General features: G+C 22.0%; 9 protein-coding genes across 9 annotated transcripts in view; 6 read left to right on the top strand and 3 right to left on the bottom strand.

Moving 5' to 3' along the window:
• Window positions 1-1,360, top strand: part of DDB_G0277507 (hypothetical protein) — a gene marked incomplete at both ends in the record, with an annotated part of 1,663 nt that extends 303 nt beyond the window's left edge. The window contains 2 exons of the mRNA XM_637503.1: window positions 1-590; window positions 846-1,360. The exon at window positions 1-590 is cut by the window's left edge and continues 8 nt beyond it. Of these exons, the coding sequence (XP_642595.1) occupies window positions 1-590; window positions 846-1,360 (1,105 nt within the window). The remainder of the gene's footprint in view (window positions 591-845) is intronic.
• A 107-nt stretch (window positions 1,361-1,467) lies between these two features.
• hbx6 (homeodomain containing protein) lies at window positions 1,468-3,398 on the top strand (the record flags this gene model as incomplete). Its single annotated transcript, XM_637502.1, has 2 exons — window positions 1,468-3,008; window positions 3,389-3,398. The coding sequence occupies 2 exons, from the start codon at window positions 1,468-1,470 to the stop codon at window positions 3,396-3,398; spliced, it is 1,551 nt and encodes a 516-aa protein (XP_642594.1).
• A 572-nt stretch (window positions 3,399-3,970) lies between these two features.
• DDB_G0277405 (SAP DNA-binding domain-containing protein) lies at window positions 3,971-5,180 on the top strand (the record flags this gene model as incomplete). Its single annotated transcript, XM_637501.1, has 2 exons — window positions 3,971-4,237; window positions 4,347-5,180. 2 exons carry the CDS (start codon window positions 3,971-3,973, stop codon window positions 5,178-5,180), a joined length of 1,101 nt encoding a protein of 366 aa, XP_642593.1.
• Window positions 5,181-5,570: 390 nt separating this feature from the next.
• Window positions 5,571-5,948, bottom strand: DDB_G0277407 (hypothetical protein; the record flags this gene model as incomplete). The annotated part of the gene is made up of 1 exon (XM_637500.1): window positions 5,571-5,948. One exon carries the CDS (start codon window positions 5,946-5,948, stop codon window positions 5,571-5,573), a length of 378 nt encoding a protein of 125 aa, XP_642592.1.
• Window positions 5,949-7,090: 1,142 nt separating this feature from the next.
• Window positions 7,091-7,765, top strand: DDB_G0277409 (hypothetical protein; the record flags this gene model as incomplete). The annotated part of the gene is made up of 1 exon (XM_637499.1): window positions 7,091-7,765. The coding sequence occupies one exon, from the start codon at window positions 7,091-7,093 to the stop codon at window positions 7,763-7,765; it is 675 nt and encodes a 224-aa protein (XP_642591.1).
• Window positions 7,766-8,911: 1,146 nt separating this feature from the next.
• DDB_G0277411 (hypothetical protein) lies at window positions 8,912-9,592 on the top strand (the record flags this gene model as incomplete). The annotated part of the gene is made up of 1 exon (XM_637498.1): window positions 8,912-9,592. The coding sequence occupies one exon, from the start codon at window positions 8,912-8,914 to the stop codon at window positions 9,590-9,592; it is 681 nt and encodes a 226-aa protein (XP_642590.1).
• A 378-nt stretch (window positions 9,593-9,970) lies between these two features.
• mkcD (MKC subfamily protein kinase) lies at window positions 9,971-12,073 on the bottom strand (the record flags this gene model as incomplete). The annotated part of the gene is made up of 2 exons (XM_637497.1): window positions 9,971-11,797; window positions 11,942-12,073. 2 exons carry the CDS (start codon window positions 12,071-12,073, stop codon window positions 9,971-9,973), a joined length of 1,959 nt encoding a protein of 652 aa, XP_642589.1.
• A 1,774-nt stretch (window positions 12,074-13,847) lies between these two features.
• DDB_G0277531 (EGF-like domain-containing protein) lies at window positions 13,848-16,703 on the top strand (the record flags this gene model as incomplete). The annotated part of the gene is made up of 1 exon (XM_637496.1): window positions 13,848-16,703. The coding sequence occupies one exon, from the start codon at window positions 13,848-13,850 to the stop codon at window positions 16,701-16,703; it is 2,856 nt and encodes a 951-aa protein (XP_642588.1).
• Window positions 16,704-16,993: 290 nt separating this feature from the next.
• DDB_G0277481 (hypothetical protein) lies at window positions 16,994-18,254 on the bottom strand (the record flags this gene model as incomplete). Its single annotated transcript, XM_637495.1, has 2 exons — window positions 16,994-18,025; window positions 18,111-18,254. 2 exons carry the CDS (start codon window positions 18,252-18,254, stop codon window positions 16,994-16,996), a joined length of 1,176 nt encoding a protein of 391 aa, XP_642587.1.
• Window positions 18,255-20,000: the final 1,746 nt, after the last annotated feature.

The following is a 20,000-nucleotide window of genomic DNA, read 5'->3' as shown; positions in this document are numbered from 1 at the left end:
ACACAACTATTTTAATGGTGATGGGTTTAATATAAATAGTGTAAATTATAATTTTAACAATAGTCAATACAATGATACAAATTTCAAAGGTTTTAATAATAATAAAAATAATAATATAAATAATAATATAAATAATCAAAATAATCAAAATAATAATAATAATATAAATAATCAAAATAATAATAATAATAATAATATAAATAATCAAAATAATCAAAATAATAATAATCAAAATAATAATAATCAAAATAATAATAATAATAATAATAATAATAATAATAATAATAATAATAATAATAATAATAATAATAATAATAATAATAATAATAATAATAATAATAATAATAATAATAATAATTATAATGAAAACAATATAAATGAACATTATAATTACAATAGCAACAAAAAGAATAACGAAGAAAATAAGAATGATATTTTAACACCAAGTCGTAGTTTTATAAATAAGAATAATGAATCACCAATATATGGTATCGAGATACCAGAATATAATTTACAATGTAGCAATAAAATTTATCTTCCCTTTAGCAATAACAGACACTACTCAGATATAAATAGATCTTCAAATGATCGTAACCAATTTTTCAATAACAACAATAATAATAGTCAGTTTTTTAATAGTGGCCACTTTATTCCTAATAGCCTCGCAAATCACAATAAGATTTTCAATAAAAATAAAATAAATAGTATAATTAACAATGATAATGATAGTTATGAATTTAATAATGATGATAAGATGATAATAATAATAATAATAATAATAATAATAATAATAATAATAATAATAATAATAATAATAATAATAATAATAATAATAATAATAATAGTAATAATAATAATGATAATACTGATAGTAATAATAATGTCCACAGAAATCACACTAACTATAGCCACCTCCACAACAGCAACAACAACAACAATAGCCACTACAACAACAACAACAACAACAACAACAACAACAACAACAACAACAATAATAATTACACACACAACCACAACTACAACCACAACCACAAACACAACCACAACCCCACACACAACCACAACCCCACACACAATCACAACCCCACACACAATTACAACCCCACACACAATCACAACCCCACACACAAGCACAACCCCACACACAATCACAACCCCACACACAATCACAACCCCACACACAATCACAACCCCACACACAATCACAACCACACACACAATCACAACCCCACACACAATCACAACCACACACACAATCACAACCCCACACACAATCACAACCACACACACAACCCCACACACAATCACATACCCAATCACAGCTGCAACCCCAATAACAACATCACTGACAGAATCGTAGAAAAGAGTAATAATAATAATAATAATAATAATAATAATAATAATAATAATAATAATAATAATAAAAATAATACAGGTGGTGCTGTTAGTAATAACATTGTAAATAATATGGATAAATGTGTTATTACTGGCCATCACTTTAGTGTAGAAAATATGAATCATAATAATAATAACTATGATTTTGATAATAAAAATAATAGTATTGGTGGTGGTGGTGGTGGTGGTGGTAGTAGTAGTAGTAGAAGTAGTAGTAGTAGAAGTAGTAGTAATAGAAGTAGTAGTGGAAGTAGTGGTGGCAGTGGTAGTAACAGTAGCAGTAGTATAAATAATATTATTAATAGTGATAATGACTTTAAAACAGAAAGAAAACAAACAAAATCTCCGCCTTTAACTCTTCCAAATATTAAAACCACCACCACAACAACCACCACAACAACAACTACCACAACCACAACAACAAAAAATGAAAATATAAGTTCATCTGAATCTGAAAACTCCTCTAGCAGAGTTGGATCCCCAAATTGTAATAAAAAGGTTAAGAAAACCAAAACTATTACTATCAGTCCAACTGGTTATAATATCAATAGTAAAGATGACATTAATAAATTTACTACCTATGGCTACACTAACGAAAAGAGCAATGCCAGAAGAGACCCAAAATGGATAAATGATATTATTGAAAGATATAATCGTTTAAAATCTGAAAGCCTTAATAATAATTATAATGGCAGTAGTAGTAATAATAATAATATTAATAATATTAATAACAATAGTAATAATACTACGTCACCTTGTCAATCACCATCATCAAATACAGCAACTATAACTTCAATATCATCACCTACTTCATCATCCTCATCTTTATCATCCCCATCATTTAGTATAAATAACATTGTTAATCAAGATGTTGATGAAAATGATGGTTGTGATAGAATGAATTATACTTTACTTTCGCAAAATAATAATAATAATAATAATAATAATAATAATAATAATAATAATAATAATAACAATAATAATAATAATAATAATAATAATAATAATAATAATAATAATAATAATAATAATAATAATAATAATAATAATAATAATAATAATAATAATAATAATAATAATAATAATAATAATACGAATACAAATAATAATGGTGATGAATGTATTGTTAAACCAATTTCATTAATTCAAAATAAAAAAAGCGGTCAAAGAAGTCTTAAAACCAAAGAACATAAAGAGATACTTGAAGCATTATATAGAGTAACCTTGTATCCAACATCAGAGGAAACCAAAACCATTAGCCAAATTTTGGGTATGACATTTGGTCAAGTTAAAAGCTCCTTCCGTCATCGTAGAGAGAAATTATCAAAGTCTGGTTTGTTCTCTTACGCAAAAAATCTTAAAAATTGTGGAAAAAGCACAGCACCTTTGGATAATTTCTTTGAAAATTGTAAATACTTAACTACTAAAGAAACTGAAGAGTTTGCTGCTGCATATGATGTATCTTTTGAACAAATCAAAAATTATTTTAAAGGAAAAAGAGCAAAATTAAATAAGTTATCTTCAAAGGCGATTCAAGATAAAGATAATCAAGATAATGATAATAATAATAGTAATAATAATGAAAATAATGATGATAGCTATAGTGATGAAGGGTGATAAATTTCAATAATGAAAGAAGTAGTGTTCTTTTTTTATTATTAGATTTTATAAGAGACTTAAAATTTTTTATCACTCCTCTCCTTCCTCCCCTCACTCATTTTTTATCACTCCTCTCCTCTCCTCTCCTCACTCACATTGTTTTTTTTTTTATTAAAAAAAAAAAAAAAAAAAAAAATTAAAATAAATAAAATAAAGATGGATATGAATTTATGATTATCACTACAAATCTAAATCCATATCCAATTAAAAAATTTTGATTAAAAATATATATATATATTTATAGGACTTAATTATTTATCCTATTTATTATCTGTTTTTCAAATTTTTTGGTTTATTAATTTTTTTTTTTTTTTTTTTTTTTTAAAACAAAAAGTTTATTTTAATTAAGAATTTAATTAAATTATTTTATAAAACAAAGCCACAAGCGGTAATTTATAAAATTAATTTTGGTTTAATCATAATTCAATTATGTTTTTTATTATCAAATTTTTTATCCACACACATTTTTTTTTTTTTTTTAAAATTTCCCAAATAACAAGGCGTTGTCGTCATACAAAAAATAAAAAAATGAAAAAAAAAGGTATGTATTTATTTTTCAAGGCCTGGAATGAAAATATCTTGAGCTTTACACAGAAATTTTCAATGTATTTGACAAAAATTTATTATAGTCGAAATTCAAAAAAAAAAAAAAATCTAAAAACTTCAACTTCCTTAATTTCTAAGAAATATTTTTTTTTCAAGATATTTTTTCATTGGCGCCAAAATAACCCTTTTTCTTTTTTTTGATTTTTAAATTTTTTTATTTTTTTTTTTTTTATTTTTTTATTAAAAAAGTTTGGGTGGAATAAAAATAAAAAAAAAAAAAAAATCATTTCAATAAATTTTCAATCAAATAATAAGTTTTTGAAACAAATAAATATAAAAAAAAAAAAAAAAAAAAAAAATAAAATAAAAAATGTCATACGTTCCATCATCAAAATTAATTAAAGATTTGGTCAAACAAGATTGTTTAAAAAAGAACCTCTATGAAACTATTCTTTCACCAAAACAACGTTTAACAAGAAGTGAAACTGAAGCTGTCCCAGTTGAATCTGTTAAAAGATCTGTCTATGAAGCTTCTCTCACTGCACATTGCCAAAAACTCGGTCTTAAATCTTATCTCCAACAAATGAGTCAAGCTAATCTAACAACTCTCTATGCTTCTGTTAGACCACCACTTGCCGTAAGTTTTTAATTTTTAATTTTTTGTTTATATCATTCAAATTTTAATTTTAATTCTAATTTTTTTTTTTTTTTTTTTTTTTATTAATATTATTATTATAATTAAATAGGAAGGTGAAAAAGATCTTAAAAGGGCCAAAGTATTTTTAACTAAAAGAATTACTCTTGCTGTTGTTGAAGATTTTAATGCTTATTTTGATCAATTATCAGGTGAAGATGCTCAAATTTTCCACTCTATGACCAGTAGCAAAATCCCATCAAAGATTGTTGAAGAGTTAACATTGGTCGGTTTAGAAATTTTCCTTTTCACCGTTCAAGCTAAAATTCTAAGTGAAATCTGTGCTGAACTCAAATATGATGTCCAAAGTAACAATCCAACTCTTATGGTAACCTCAATTCTCATGGGTGCTGTTCCACCAAAGAAAGAAACTCAACCAAAGAAGATCACCTTTAGCAAAACCAAACCACGTTCCTTAAAGAAGGGTCTCACCTATCATGATATCTTCCAACACTTCTACGTTGATGAACTCTCTGGATTCTGTCGTAAACATGGAATGAAAGTCTCTGGTAACAAAAAAGATTTAATCAATCGTATCCTTAGATTCTTAAATGATGGTATTAAAGAAGTCCCAAAACCAAAGAAAAGTAGATCTGAAGTTGTCGATGATGCTGAAGTTGAACAAGAAGAAGAAGAAGAAGAGGAAGAAGAAGAGGAAGAAGAAGAAGCTGTCGAAGAAGAGCAACCACAAGAAGAAGAAGAGGAAGACGATCAAGACGCTGAATTAGTTGAAGAGGAAAAAGAAGAAGAAGAAGTAGAAGAAGAAAAGGAGGAAGCAAAAGAGGTTGTCCCAGAAGTTCTAACTTTACCATCCAAATTAAAGAAATCTAGTTCATCTCAATCAAAAATCGTCAGTCCATCCAAATTTAAGAAATCAACAAAGTAAATTAGACCACACAAAATCAAATGGTTTAGGAAAAAAAAAAAAAAAAAAAAAAATCAAAGATAACTTTTAAAAGTTATACTTAAGTGTATATGTTTTAATATTATTAGAAAAAAAAAAAAAAATTGAAAAAAAAAAATTAAAAATTACCCGTTTTTTTGAAAAAAAAAAAAAAAAAAAAAAAAGAAAACTATGTTGTTGTAATTATTTACAATATAATTTTAAGGTTTATTTAATTAATTTTAAAAAATTAGGTATCTTAAACAAAATGATAATAGGTTTTAGTTTTATCCTTTTTTTATTTTTCATAAAGAAATTGCAACTAAATCTTGAAAAATATGTGAAGATAATAATGTTCATTTACTGTATATTCCTTTTTAAATTGTTTTAATATTATTTTTTGAATCTATTATTGTAGTTATTATTATAATTATTACTCATGTTATTACTATAAACAATATTACTGTTATTATTATTATTATTATTACTGTTACTATTATTATTATTATTATTGTTATTATTATTATTAAAATTATTATTTTTATTATTTAATTCATTTAAAAAGTTATTATAAAATAAATTTGAAGAGATTGGACCTTGTTTTAATGTTTCATGTAAATCTTTATCTGTTGTATTTTTATTTTGAAATTGGTCAATTGCTTTATAATATGAAGAGTAGATATTACTAGTTGAGCTACTACCTGTCGTCGAATTCATACCACCTGATAAACCAGTTGGTGTGATAGTTGGTGGTCCAACTGTTTTATTCATTATTTTTATTATAAATATGTATATGTGTGGTGAAAAAAAAAAAAAGAAAATAAAATAAAATAAAATAAAATAAAAAAGTGAAAAATTATGTAATGTTTAAAAGTAAAAAAAAAATAAAAATAAAGTGGAAATATTGATAAACACATAAAAAAAAAAAAAAAAAATTTTCACTTTTTTTTATTTTATTTTCTTTTTTTTTTTTTTTTTTTTTTTTTTTTTTTTTTTTTGGCCAATTCAAAAATAAACCAATTCAATTTTTTATATAAAGTTTATATATTTATTAAAATTGAATTGGTTTATTTTTTTTTATTTTTTTAAGTTTGATATTATTTAAAAAAACTTTTCATGAAAAAAAATACAAAAAGGAAATCTTATTTCTATAAAACCTGAAAAAAAACCAGATTCAAATTTAAAAATCTGGGGTTTTTTTTTTTTTTTTAATTCTGTTTTGGCTATAAAATTATTTATTTTTTGTAGGTTTTTATTCGTTTTTTATTTGTTTTTTTTTTTAAAGTAGGCACTCAATTATCTTTTTTTTATTTTTTATTTTTTATTATTCTTTTTAATTTTTAAATCAAAAAAATAAATGAAATAAATCTGGATTTATTTTATTTCAAAATTAAAAAAAAAATATGCAAATTAAATCAATTTTTTTTAAATCTTTTTTTTACGAAATATATTCTCTCTCGTTGTTCCTCAATGAAAAAACAATTACAAAAAATGAACGATAGATAATTAAATCCTAAAAATAAAATTTTTTTGACAAAACTAAAAAAAAAAATATAAAAAATAAAAAAAATAAAAATAAAAAAAAAAGGATTTTGTCTTGAAAAAAAAATAAAAAAAAAAAATTTGGATTTTTAATTATTTATGGGACGAAATAGTTTCACGAACCATAATGTATGTTTAGATCAATTATTTTTAAATTATTATCCCATAAAAAAATTTGTTATTTTTTATTCTTTTGGTTCTAGAGGTCATATAAACGTCAAATATAAAATATCTGGTATTTTTTTTAATAAGAAAAAAAAAAAAAAACTATAAATATATTTTTTTTTTTTTTTTTTATAAACACCAATAACCATACTTTAGATAATAATAACAATAACAATAATAATAATAATAATAATAATAATAAGAAAATGTACAAATATAATCAACTCTTTGAATTAGAACCAAATTTTAAAGCTGATGATGCTGAAAAATTTAGAAGTAATGCTACAGAGGAATTAATTAATGAAACTGTAAAATCATTAGAATCAAAAAACCATATAGTTCATGTTGTTGAAGATGAAGCATCAGCATTGGAATTAATTAAAAAACTTATTCCAGATGGTAGTTCAGTTATGGATGCTGGTAGTGTTACACTCGATGAAATTGGTTTCAAATCCTATTATTTCAGTAATGAACATAAATGGTATAACTTACATCAAAAGATTTTAGATGAAAAAGATGGTGCCAGTCAAGGTGGTTTAAGAAAGAAAGCATTGGCATGCGATTACTTCATTAGTTCTGTCGGAGCTATATCAAAACAAGGAAGTCTTTTTGTGGCTGACGCTTCCGGTACACGTGTTGGGGGTTTCACAGCCTCAAATAACGTAATTGTTGTTGCTGGTGTTAATAAAATCGTTGAATCTGAATCCGATGGTGTTAAAAGAGCAACTGTTTTCTGTTACCAATGTGAATCTGTTAGAGCAAGAAAAGCTTATGGTGTACCAGGAAGTGTCGTAGCCAATTTCACTCAAATTAATCACGGTAGTGTCTTTGGTCCAAAGAATACAAATATTATTTTAATCAAGAAAGCTCTTGGTTATTAATAAAATTAAAATAAACTTTTATTTATTAATTTAAAAAAATTATAGTTTTTTTTTTTTTTATTCTACCAATAAAACTTAAAAATTAATTTTTCTTTTTTTTTTCTTTTTTTTTATTTTTTAGATTAATAATTTTTTTTTTTTCCTTTTAATCCAAATAATTGGTAGATAAAAAGATTATTCTAATTAAAGTTAAAATTTATATTGAAATTAAATAAAATGTTTAAAAAGAAAAAAAGATAATTGTTACGATAGATAACATATAAAAATGAAAAAAAAAAATTAAAAATTAATCAAAAAATATTAAAATTTTAAGGTGTGCCCAAGTAACTTCATTCTTACCTGCTGTTTATCTGTTATTATTTTTTATTGTTCCAACTTTTAATGGGAGGTCATTTTGCCTCCAAAAATATTATTTTACTTTTTTAATGAAAAATGGAGAGCGAGTTTTCAGATGGAGAGAAGAAATCCCAGAGTTTCTATTCAATATTTACCTTCAAAACTAAATAAAAAAATTATGATCATAATTTTTTTTCCTCAAGAGCTATACAATCACCTCTAAAAAATGACAATGTCAACCGAATTGCAATTTGTTGAATGCCAACAAGGTGGCATACCTATATATCTTAATTGTTTTCAAATTTATCACAAAAAAAAAAAAAAAAAAAAAAAAAAAAAATTGAAATTTTTGTCCGTATCGTTCAACAAATTAAAAATAAAAAAAAGAAATAATTTTAATCTTTTTTTTTTTCTTTACCTTATCTTTTTTTTTTTTACCTTTTTTACCTTTTTTTTTTACCTTTTTTTACCTATTTTTTACCTTTTTTTTTTAATATTTTTTTTAAAATTTCCCATAAAAATTTATTTTATGTTAAAAAATAAAAAAAAAAAAGATTCCAGAATTCAAAAAAAAAAAAAAAAAATTTTCATATTCACGAATGTTAGATATTACCTTTTGGTTTTGAAAAAATAAAATAAAATATAAATTAAATTAAATTATACATATGTAAAAAAAAAAAAAAAAAATACAAATAAAAAAATTTTTTAATTTTTTTTTTTTTATTTATTTACTTAAATACCACACTAAAAATACAATTAATAATTATAATAAAAAAAAAAAAAAAAAAAAAAAACCAAGTAATAAACAAAATGTATAGATATAAAGAATTGTATGAATTAGAACCAGATTTTAAACCAGAAAATGCAGAAAAATTTAGACTCATGCCATCAGAAGAATTATTAAACGAAACTATTAAATCATTAGAATCAAAAAATCATAAAGTATTATTGGTAGATAATGAAGAAACTGCATTGGAAGAAATTAAAAAGATGATACCAGACAAAAGCACAGTTATGGGTGCAGGTAGTGTAACACTCGATGAAATTGGATTCAAATCATATTACTTTTCCGATAACCATAAATGGGATAATTTACACAAGAAAATCTTTGCAGAAACTGATTCTGGAAAACAAATTATTCTTAGAAAACATGCGTTGGCATGCGACTACTTCCTTAGTTCTGTAGGAGCTATATCAAAACAAGGTGATCTTTTTGTGGCCGACGCTTCCGGTACACGTGTTGGGGGTTTCACAGCCGCAAATAACCTAATTGTTGTTGCTGGTCTTAATAAAATCGTTGAATCTGAATCCGATGGTGTTAAAAGAGCTACTGGTTTCTGTTACCAATGTGAATCTGTTAGGGCTAGAAAAGCTTACCCTGGTGTAGCCGGTAGTATCGTTCAAAATTTTGCTCAAATTAAATTTGGTAATGCTATGGGACCAAAAAGAAACACAACTATTATTTTAATTAAAAAAATTTTAGGTTATTAAAATCAATTTATAAAAATAAAAACAAAACAATTAATTATAATTTATTTATTTATTTATTTATTTATTTATTTATTTATTCACATCATCCCAAAATGAAAGTAACAAAAATATATAAAATATACAAAAAACGAATAACATCCAAAAAATGTATAAAATATATAAAATATATATATAAAATTCTTATTTATTAAGGCACCAAAACAAGTAATATACATTTTTATAATTTAAATAGAATAAAAACATTTAAATTAAAATTTTTTTTTTTTTTTTTTTTTTTTTTTTTTTTTTTTTTTTTTTTTTTTTTTTGAATTATAAAAATACATTTGTATAAAATATAAATTGAATTTATTTATTTATTTATTTATTTATTTATTTGTTTTAAAACATATTTGATAAAGTATTTGACATATATAAAGCTGGTAAAATTTCTTTAAAGTCTTTTATTGGACAAGCTTTGGTAAGGAAAGGATGTTGTAATAATTGAGAAGAAGTTAATCTTTTTGAAGGATCAAATTGTAAACAATTTGTAAGGAAATCTCTAAATTCTAAAGAAGAAGTTGTAGTTGAGAGTAAAAGTGGTAAATTTAAATTATTGGTGGCAACGAAAACCATTGCTTTTAGACGAGAATCGTGGTATGGTAATTTACCAAGTAACATTTCAAGTGCACAAATGCCAAAACTCCAAATATCAGTGGAAAGGGAATGAGGATTACCATTGATCATTTCAGGTGAGATATAAGATGGTGAACCCAACATATTGATCTCTTCTTTTTCAATTGAGAAATCTATACAAAGACCAAAATCAATTAATTTGATCTCACCTTTATCATTGACCATAACATTGGCACTTTTTAAATCTCTGTGAGCTATATTTTGCTTATGAAGATAATCTAAACCTTGTAAAATTTCACGACAGACATAGGCTATCTTTCTCTCACAAAATTTAAAGTTTGAAGCTGCATTCTTTAATGTGCCACCACTGAGAAATTCCATAATCATCCATAGTTCATCATTTGATTTTTGATAAGCACATAAGAATTTCACAATATTTGGATGATTGAAATATTTTAAGAATCCAATTTCACTAAGATTCATTCTCTTGTGTCTTAATGTTTTGATTGGCATTTTCTTTAGGGCAACCATTTGTTTATCGTATGCAGAATGAGGATTCTTATTCTTTGCACAAAAGACACTACCGAAACCGCCTCTTGCTTCGAAATCTAAATTTTTAAAATGTTCTTTTGGATTACCTTCATTTAAATGTTTTTCCAATGCTTTATCATACTCTTCTGGGAATCTAAATGAATGACCTGGTGATACAAATATTCTAGAAAAATCAATTCTTTTCTTTTTACCTGGATAAATTATTGAATAAGATATACCTGAAATATTATTTGGTGTTAACATTGCATTTGGTGCATTTAAACTTGTATCATCATTTGTCATTTCAAAATTTGTTGATTCTAATTGTGGTGATAATGTTGATGATGTTGATACTGGACTTTTATTTGGTTCATCTTCTTGTTGTTGTTGTTGTTCTTGTTGTTGTTCTTGTTTTAATTTTTGTTGTTGTTGTAAATGTTGTTGTTTTAATTGTTGTAATTGTTGTAATTGTTGTTGTTTATGATGTAAATTTTGATTATTCTTTATATCCTCTTCTAATAATGATAAATGATTCTTTGGTGGTGGTGAAATTGTAATGCTTGTTGTGGTTGTATCTGTTGTTGTTATAGTTGGTAATATTACATTAGTTAATGGTGAATTATCACCACCACCCCCACTACCACCACCATTATCATCACCATCGTTAATAGATTTTGAATTGATTTTATCATTTTCATCAATAGGATTTGTTGGAATAACAGTTGTGATAATATTTTCATTATTTTCATTCATTTCAAGGATTTGCTCAAATTTATCTACATAAATATAATGAACAAATTCTCTTCTTCTTAAGAAATTTAAAACACAAAGTATTGTTTGAAAATAAAATACTGTATATCCTTCAGGTAATTCTGAATATTGTATCCACTTTCTATCATTTTTTAATAATCCTTGAAAATCTGATACACAATAAATGGTTGGAGAGATTTCACCTGTATCATTTCCATCGGCAAATACTCCAACTACATTATTATAAACTTTGCCACCAACTTCTCCAACACCATTCAAATCAATTGAATATGGTTTTTCATTTTTATTTTTCTATAGATTTTTGAAAAAAATTTTAAAAAAAAATAAAACAAAAAAAAAAATACAAAAAAATAAAAAAAAAAAAGTTTTTTAGTAAAAGCCTCAAAAAAAAAAAATAAAAAAAAAAAATGAAAAAAATAAAAAAAAAAGATTTACTCTTTTAACAGCATTTGGTGATGGAGGTGGTAAAATTACAGTTCTTTTTTCACTGTCATCTCCAATGACCAAGGGTTCTGCTTGATCTTGAGTTTTTTTCTTTTTCCCAAAAAAACTCTTAATATTATTCATTTTGAAAATGGTTTTTTTTTTTTTAGTGTTTTTTTTTTTTTTTTAATCTATTTTGATTTTTGGGTGGTTGTTTTTTTTTAAGTTTTTTTTTTTTTTATTTGATTTTATTTATTTATTATTTATTTTATAAGACTTGGAATAAAAATATTTTTATTAACAAGTTAGTTGTTAATATAAAAAAAAAAAAATTTTATAATTTTATTTTTATTTTTTTTTTTTTTATTTTTTATTTTTTTATTTTCAAAGTTTGTTTTTTTTTTTTTCTCCCAAGATTTTTTTTTTTTGATTCTGTGAATTATAAAAAATGGGAATATTTTTGTTTTATTTTTCTCTTAACCATAAGTATATTTTTTTTTTTTATCTTTTAAAACAAAAAAAAAAAAATTTCTTTTATTTTTAAAATGAAATAATAAACAAAAATAATTTTTTTTTTATTACTATTTTTTTTTTTATTTTTAATTTTTTTATTTTTAAAAAATAAAAAAAAACAAAAAAAAAAAAAAAAAAAAAAAAAAAAAGTGTGAGGAACACCAACAAATTCAATTCAAAATTAAGATCTGCATTAATTGATAGGTTTTTTTTTTTAATTTTTTTTTTTTTCTTGTTTTTGGTTCAACCTTAAATAAATAATAAAAAAAAAAAAAAAAAACAACATCAATTTTTTATACCCGAAAGGAATAGTAATAATTTTTTTATAATTATCTCTTATTAAATCACAATATATAAAATTAATCATTCTTAACAACATACAATTTAACCCTTTTTTATGGAAAATCAAAACATCATTTTTATTCTAATTTAAGTTGGTTTTTGATATATAATATTGTAATAATAGATAATTATTTTTATGACCAACTTTTTTTTAATAAATTAATATAATTCTAATTTTTAAATTAAATTTCCATATTATAATATCATCAATTTAATTTAGATTTAAAAAAATGGATAGAAAAAAAAAAAAAAAAAAAAAAAAAAAAAAATTTATGTGGTTTTAAAAAAAAATAATTGAAATAATTAGTGTGTTGGATAAGATGGTTAAAACAACAAAAAAAAAACAAAAAAAAAAAAAAAGGAAATTTCCTTTTTTATTTGTCGTCACTGTCCCAAATAATTTAATAAAAAAAAAAAAAGTAAAAAAAAAAGTAAAAAATAAAAAATAAAAAAAAAAAAAAAAAAAAAAAAAATTAAAAAAAAAAAAAAAAAAAAAAAAAATATAATAAACAAATTTCTATTCCCAAATAAAATAAAAAAAAATTTGTGTGCACCTGTAATATTATTTGTTTTTATAAAATTATATTTCATATTCATTTTTTAATTTTTTTTTTTTTTTCTTTTTTTATTTTACCGAGCTTCATCTCAAAACTAATTTTAAAAAAAAAAAAAAAAAAAAAAAAAGTTGCTTTTCTGCTTTAGAGGGGGTAATTTTTTAAAAAAAAAAAAAATGAAAATGAGACATATTTACGTTTTATTCACGGTGAGGTGTTTTTCATTTCCAATAATCACAATTAATTTTAATTGAAACGGTTTTTTTTTGATTATTATTTGACATTTTTACTGGTTTTTTCCCACCTTTTGAATTTTTAGATTATTAATATCTTTTTTTTCTTTTTTTTTTATTTTTATTTTTATTTTTTTTTTGTTTGGTTTACCAAACAAAAAAAAAAAAAAAACCGTGTTCAGATTGAAAATACTTTTTTTAAAACACTTATTCTTCTTTTTATTTTCTTGTTTTACATTTTTTTTTAAAAAAAAAAAAAAAAAAAAAAAAAAAAAAATGTATTTAAAACTTAAATTTCCAATATTATTAATTTTATTAATTTCATTTTTTAATTTTAATGAATCAACTTTAATAATTGAAAAAAAAAATTATAGAATTAATGATAATAATATTAATTATAGTATTAAAAATGATGATATTAATTTTGATTTTAATCAATTTACGACAAGTGGAAAAGTAATTGCCAATATTAATGAAAATGGCAATAGTATTTCCAAAGAATATCAATGTGTTCAGAATTCAAAAATAAAAGACAATGTTTCATTTCAATGCCAAATTACAACTATAGAATTGGTAAATATTAATTCAACATTTATTCTTTCAACTACTTCTACAAATGGTAATAATGAAATTAAGATATACAATTTTCAAATAAATTTATTTTATTTTGAAGCACAAATTATTCAAAATGGTTATGATTTTATAATTAATGGAAAAGCATTTTTAACAATGGACGCACAACTATTAAATTTTAATAATAATTTAAATGGAAAACCATTTACTATTGTTAATATTAGTGATAGTGAAATTGTGATGAATAGCGTAGCAGAGACTGATATTGCAAGTAGACAATTAGCCTATGATATAATTTATAATAATGAAAATGTATTTTCAAGTAGTATTGCAATTGAACCATCAATTATTAGTACAGTACCTGATTATTTAGTAAATGATGATGATGATTTAATAATCAATACAATTGGGTTATCAATAAGTGATAAACTTGATATTGAAGTATTAATATTTAGACCTGACAGTCAATGGGCACCATTACCATTTTCAATGGCAGTTAATAACCAAATTCAAATTTCAAGTACATCTATTTCAAGTTATTACGGTGAAAGATTGCTAAGAGTTCATTTAAATGCTTCAAATATTTCTTCAAATAATTATGGTGTTGTTGGTTTTGCAAAACCAATATTAACAAAAATCGCACAAAATTTTACATCATTGGAAGTAATTGTTGATTGTAATTATTTAAATAACACAAATTATCCAACTTATTTAAGAGGTATATCAATAACACCAGTTGCTCCAAATACATTTTTACCAACAAGATTGCATTTCCCGGAACCACAAATGGTTAGAGGATATGGTTATTTACAATGTAGTAATTCAAAATCTAGTGAATTTAAAGGTTTCTTTCAACCTATGCCAAATCTTGTAAGTTGGAATTCAATAGAAAGAAAAGGTGGTATTTTTAAATTCTCTGGACAGTATTTATTACCTTTGGATGACAAAAATCAAACAACATATTCATTGGATTTAGTAATTATTAATGAATTTTCAATTCCATGTGAAAATATAACAATTATAAAGTATTGGGGAAGCCAACAATATAATGCATCATGTATAGTCTCAAAATATGTAGAACCAATTGTAAAAACAATTTATATAACAGGTTATATAAGTGATACACCTAGTCATGTTTTAAAAAGTCCATTTACTTATTTACCACCAAGTATTTTAAATTCAACATCAACATTTTATGGAACACCATCTGAGGTTACAATTTATGGTTCATCATTTTGTATGTATCCAAATGTAACAATTGGTGGTTCAATTTGTAAATTGCGATTATCAGATTATGAAAATGATAGAATCTATTGTTGGTTTGAATCTGATGTTCAAGGTTTAACAACAACACATACTATTAATGTTACATGTGATGATAATCAAGTTTATGGTTCTGGTGATGTATTTCTTTATGCAACTGATGAATGTTTAATTAGTATGAATAAAACTGGTTTAATTTGTTCAGGTAATGGTATATGTGATGATTCAATTAGAAAATGTATTTGTAATGATAATTACTTTGGTTTAGATTGTTCAATTGAAAATAATGGAACCATTATTCCACCAATAATCGATAACACAACATCAATTATTGATTTTAATAATACAAAATTTGAAATTGGTTTAGTACAAATTAGAGAAATTGAATTCATTGATGAAAAAGTAATTAAAACTTTTAATTTAACCAATGGTAATGGTAATGGTAATGGTAGTGGTAATGGTGGTGTAATTTGGAATTTAGAAGATGTAAATCAAATGAAAACCAATTACATTTTTAATACAACATTAATTAATAAATCAATTATTAAAGTTTATTTAACAATTAATTCAGATACGAAATTATCAAAACAATATAATTTCTATGGTGATTTAATTACAATTTTACCAAATTCAGTTAAATATAAAATTGAAATAACAAATTGGGAATTTGATTCAAGTTTAAATTCAATTGAATTAATATTCCAATCAAAGATTTCAGTTGACCAATGTAATGATAGTGTTAGTTTAATTGGTAATAAAACAATTCAAATGTATGGTGATTCAATTAGATCAATGGAATTAACATTAACAAATGGTCAAATTTTAATTGGTACTTTTTCAAATCGTATGAAATTAGATGACAGAGTTGTCAAAAGTTCAATTAAAATTTTAGATGAACAACAATCAATTGGAATTCCAACAATAATAACTAATACTAATTCTACACCAACAACAACAAATAATAATAATAATAATATAAAAACAAGTACTCAAAATGTTTTTACAGTAGTTTCAATTAATTATTTTAAAGATATTGCAATTGTTGATCCAAATTTTGGAGTTTTAATAGATAATGATTTAAGTGGAGGAGGTGATGATATTCTTGATGAATGTGGAAGGGTAATTGGTAAAACTAAGGAAAAATTTGCAAATTGGAAAATTGCATTAATTGTTGTATTTTCATTCGTTGGTATTTCATTAATTGTTGTTGCTGTTATTGTTTATAAAACAAGAGGAAGACATTCAATAGTAGTAAATGGAGTAAAATTAAAAATGAATAAGAAAACAAATAAATAAATAATAAATTAAATAAATAAATTAAATATTTTATAAGGGTTTAATATACAAAATAATGTATTTGTTTAAATCATAATACATCATATTTTATTTTTTTTTTTGGTTTAAAAAAGATTTTTTTTTTTTTTTTTTTTTTTTTTTTTTTTTTTTTGTTTTTTTTTTTTTTTTTTTTTTTTTTTTTTGGTATAAACATTTAAAAAAAAAAAAGATAAAGTTAATGGGAAAAAATGTTGAAATGAAATTTAGAAAAACTTGAATGGGGTAGTATATATAAAAACTCGCTTATAAAATTAAGCGACCCATCCAGTGGAAGGAGTAAAAGCTTTATCTTTGTTTGTTTGCATTGAAGTTGAATAATCACATGAACCTCTTCTTCTCATAGGGATTGATGTGTTATTCTTTAAAGGTGAGTTACTATTATTACTATTAGAGGTATTATTTGTGGATGATGTTGATGATGATGATGTTGCTGTTGACGAATAATTATATACTATAGCACTATTTTGACTAGTTGAATAAGATTTTATATTATTATTATTATTTATATTTGTATGATTATTTGTGTTATTATTTATATTATTATTATTATTATTACTATTATTGTTATTATTGTTATTATTATTATTACTATTGTTATTATTACTACTACTGCTACTACTATTATTATTATTATTATTGGTATTATTGTTATTATTTATATTATTATTATTATTATTATTATTATTATTATTATTATTATTATTATTATTATTATTATTATTTGATGATGATGAAGAAGAAGATGATGATGATGATGATGAAGAAGAATTATTTGATGAAGTATTATTTGAAACAGTTGTATTTGCAACAGAAGAGGTATTTGTAGTTGAAGAGGATGGGATTGTATTTGTATTATCAATTTGAGCTTGTAATTGATCTTGTTCCATTTTCTTTTTTGCTTTTTCAACTTGTTTTGAATACATATCAAATTCATCCAAAGAACAATTTACAGTATAGTCCATCATTGAAAGGAAGCAAACCTCTAAACCATTCATTTCTTTTAAGGATATACCACCAACTTGACTATAGAATTCATTATTATAAAAAATATCATCCAAATACTTTGTACTTATTAAAAGACTTGTAATCACCAATCTATGGATATTCATACTGTTTACGGTTAAGTCACACTGTTTAAGGAATCTATCAATATATACTAAACTCATTACAAAACATTCCTTTGAACATGGTGAATACTTTAATAATCTTGCCAAATATGCATCGATTCCAATTGTTGGTGGTTTTCTATTTGGTGGATAAAATTCTCTTCTATCATTTTTACTCTATTATTATAAAAAAAAAAACAAAAAAAAAAAATTAGTTTCAATTACTAAATCTAGATATTTTATAATTTTTTAAAAATTTTACCTTATCACCATTTGTTATTAATTTATTAATTACAGTACATAAAACATCCAATAAAATATTATCTTTTGTATCTCTTTTTGGAATAATTGGGTTATATTTTGGGAGTTCCTTTTGTAAAATTTCAAATATTGATTCGGAATTCATTTTCAATTATATAATTTATATTTCTATGTATTGATTTGTTTTTTTAATAATGAAATTGAGGTGATGAATTTTTTATTTTTTTCTTTTTTTTTTAAAAATTCAAACCTTTAATAATAAAATTAAGTTTTATAAAAGTTAATACTAATATATTTTATTATTAATTATTTTATTATTATTATTATTATTTATTATTATTATTAATATTAAATTATTATTATTATTATTATTAATTTTATTATTATTATTATTATTATTATTTTAATTGTGATAATAATATATTTAAAATTAAATAATAATAAAATGTAATATATAATTTAATTTATTATTTTTGGTTTTTTTTTTTTTTGGTTTTTTTTATTTTTTTTTTTTATTTATTTTATTTTATTTTTATTTTTATTTTTATTTTTGTATTATTCATTAATTTTATTTGTCTTTAAATAAATAAATAAATAAATAATAATTTTTTTAATATATTATCACCCTTTTTTGCCTTATTTAAAAGATAAATGTTTTAACCCACACACACAAACACACACAATAAAAATAATCAATTTAATTAAATTTAAAAAAAAAAAATAAAAAAAAAAATAAAAAAAAATAAAAAGTGTATTATTTAAAAAAAGGGATATTTTTTGATGATGATAGTACTGCTTAGTGTATACACCAAAAAATGAGTGGTTTGATAATATGTTTTTTTGGGATATCCAGGGGTTGAAATAGACAGGGGTGGTGATAGAGAATTATAATTTATATTGTGGGTGTGTGATAGAGTGATAATTATGTCAAAATATTGTTTAGACGATTTGCTGCTAATAAAATAATAATAATAATAATTTTAAAAGTGATTAATCAATTTTACATATATAGGTTGGTGCCAGTTAAAACAAAAAAAAAAAAAAAAAAAACCAAAAATAAAAAATTTATTGTTATCAAAATTTTATAATATAATATTATTATTTTTATTATTATTATTATTTTTATTATGATTGAGATGAGGAGGAATTGGATTCAAGTTTTTATTTTTTTATTGTTTTATTTATATTATATTTTTTTTTTTTTTACCACACTCTATCTTTCCAATCGAATAAACAATTTTTATTTTAAAAACAAATGAATAATTTTATATATATATAAAAAAATACACATATGCAAAGATACACACACACACACACACACTTGATTATAAATGTATATATTTATATATAAATTTAGAAATGAAATTTAAAAAAAAGAGATAATTACTTTTTTTGGATTTATGTGGATTTGATGGTTATTGAATAAGAGATATTATTGATTTTAAGAAGAAGCTATATGTATTTTTTATATATATAAAAAAAACTATTATTAATGATTTATATATATAAATATAATAAATATTTTTGACTGATTAGTAACTGTATATTAATTGATTTCTTGAATTTAATTATAAAAAAGATCAAACAAATGAAAATAATAATAATTAAAATTTTAAAATGAAATAAATAAAAAATAATTATTATTATTGAAAATAATAAAATATTTCTTTTAAATCAAATAAATAATTTATATATTGTTTAACAAATTATTTTACTGACAATATAAATACTATTAATTTTATTGGTACGTATATGTTGTGTTTTTGAGCGTGTTGGTTAAATAAGTGTTTAATGTGTTTATATATATAAATGTGTGTTTATGTGTGTGTGTGTTAAATAATTGTTATAACTGATAGGATTTTTTTTTTTTTTTATTTTTTTTTTATTTATT

This window comes from Dictyostelium discoideum (genome assembly GCF_000004695.1).
Source record: "Dictyostelium discoideum AX4 chromosome 2 chromosome, whole genome shotgun sequence".
In the NCBI taxonomy this organism is placed as follows: Eukaryota; Evosea; class Eumycetozoa; order Dictyosteliales; family Dictyosteliaceae; genus Dictyostelium; species Dictyostelium discoideum.
The sequence above is the reverse complement of the archived record's forward strand: the minus strand, read 5'-3'. Positions and strand labels throughout refer to the sequence as shown.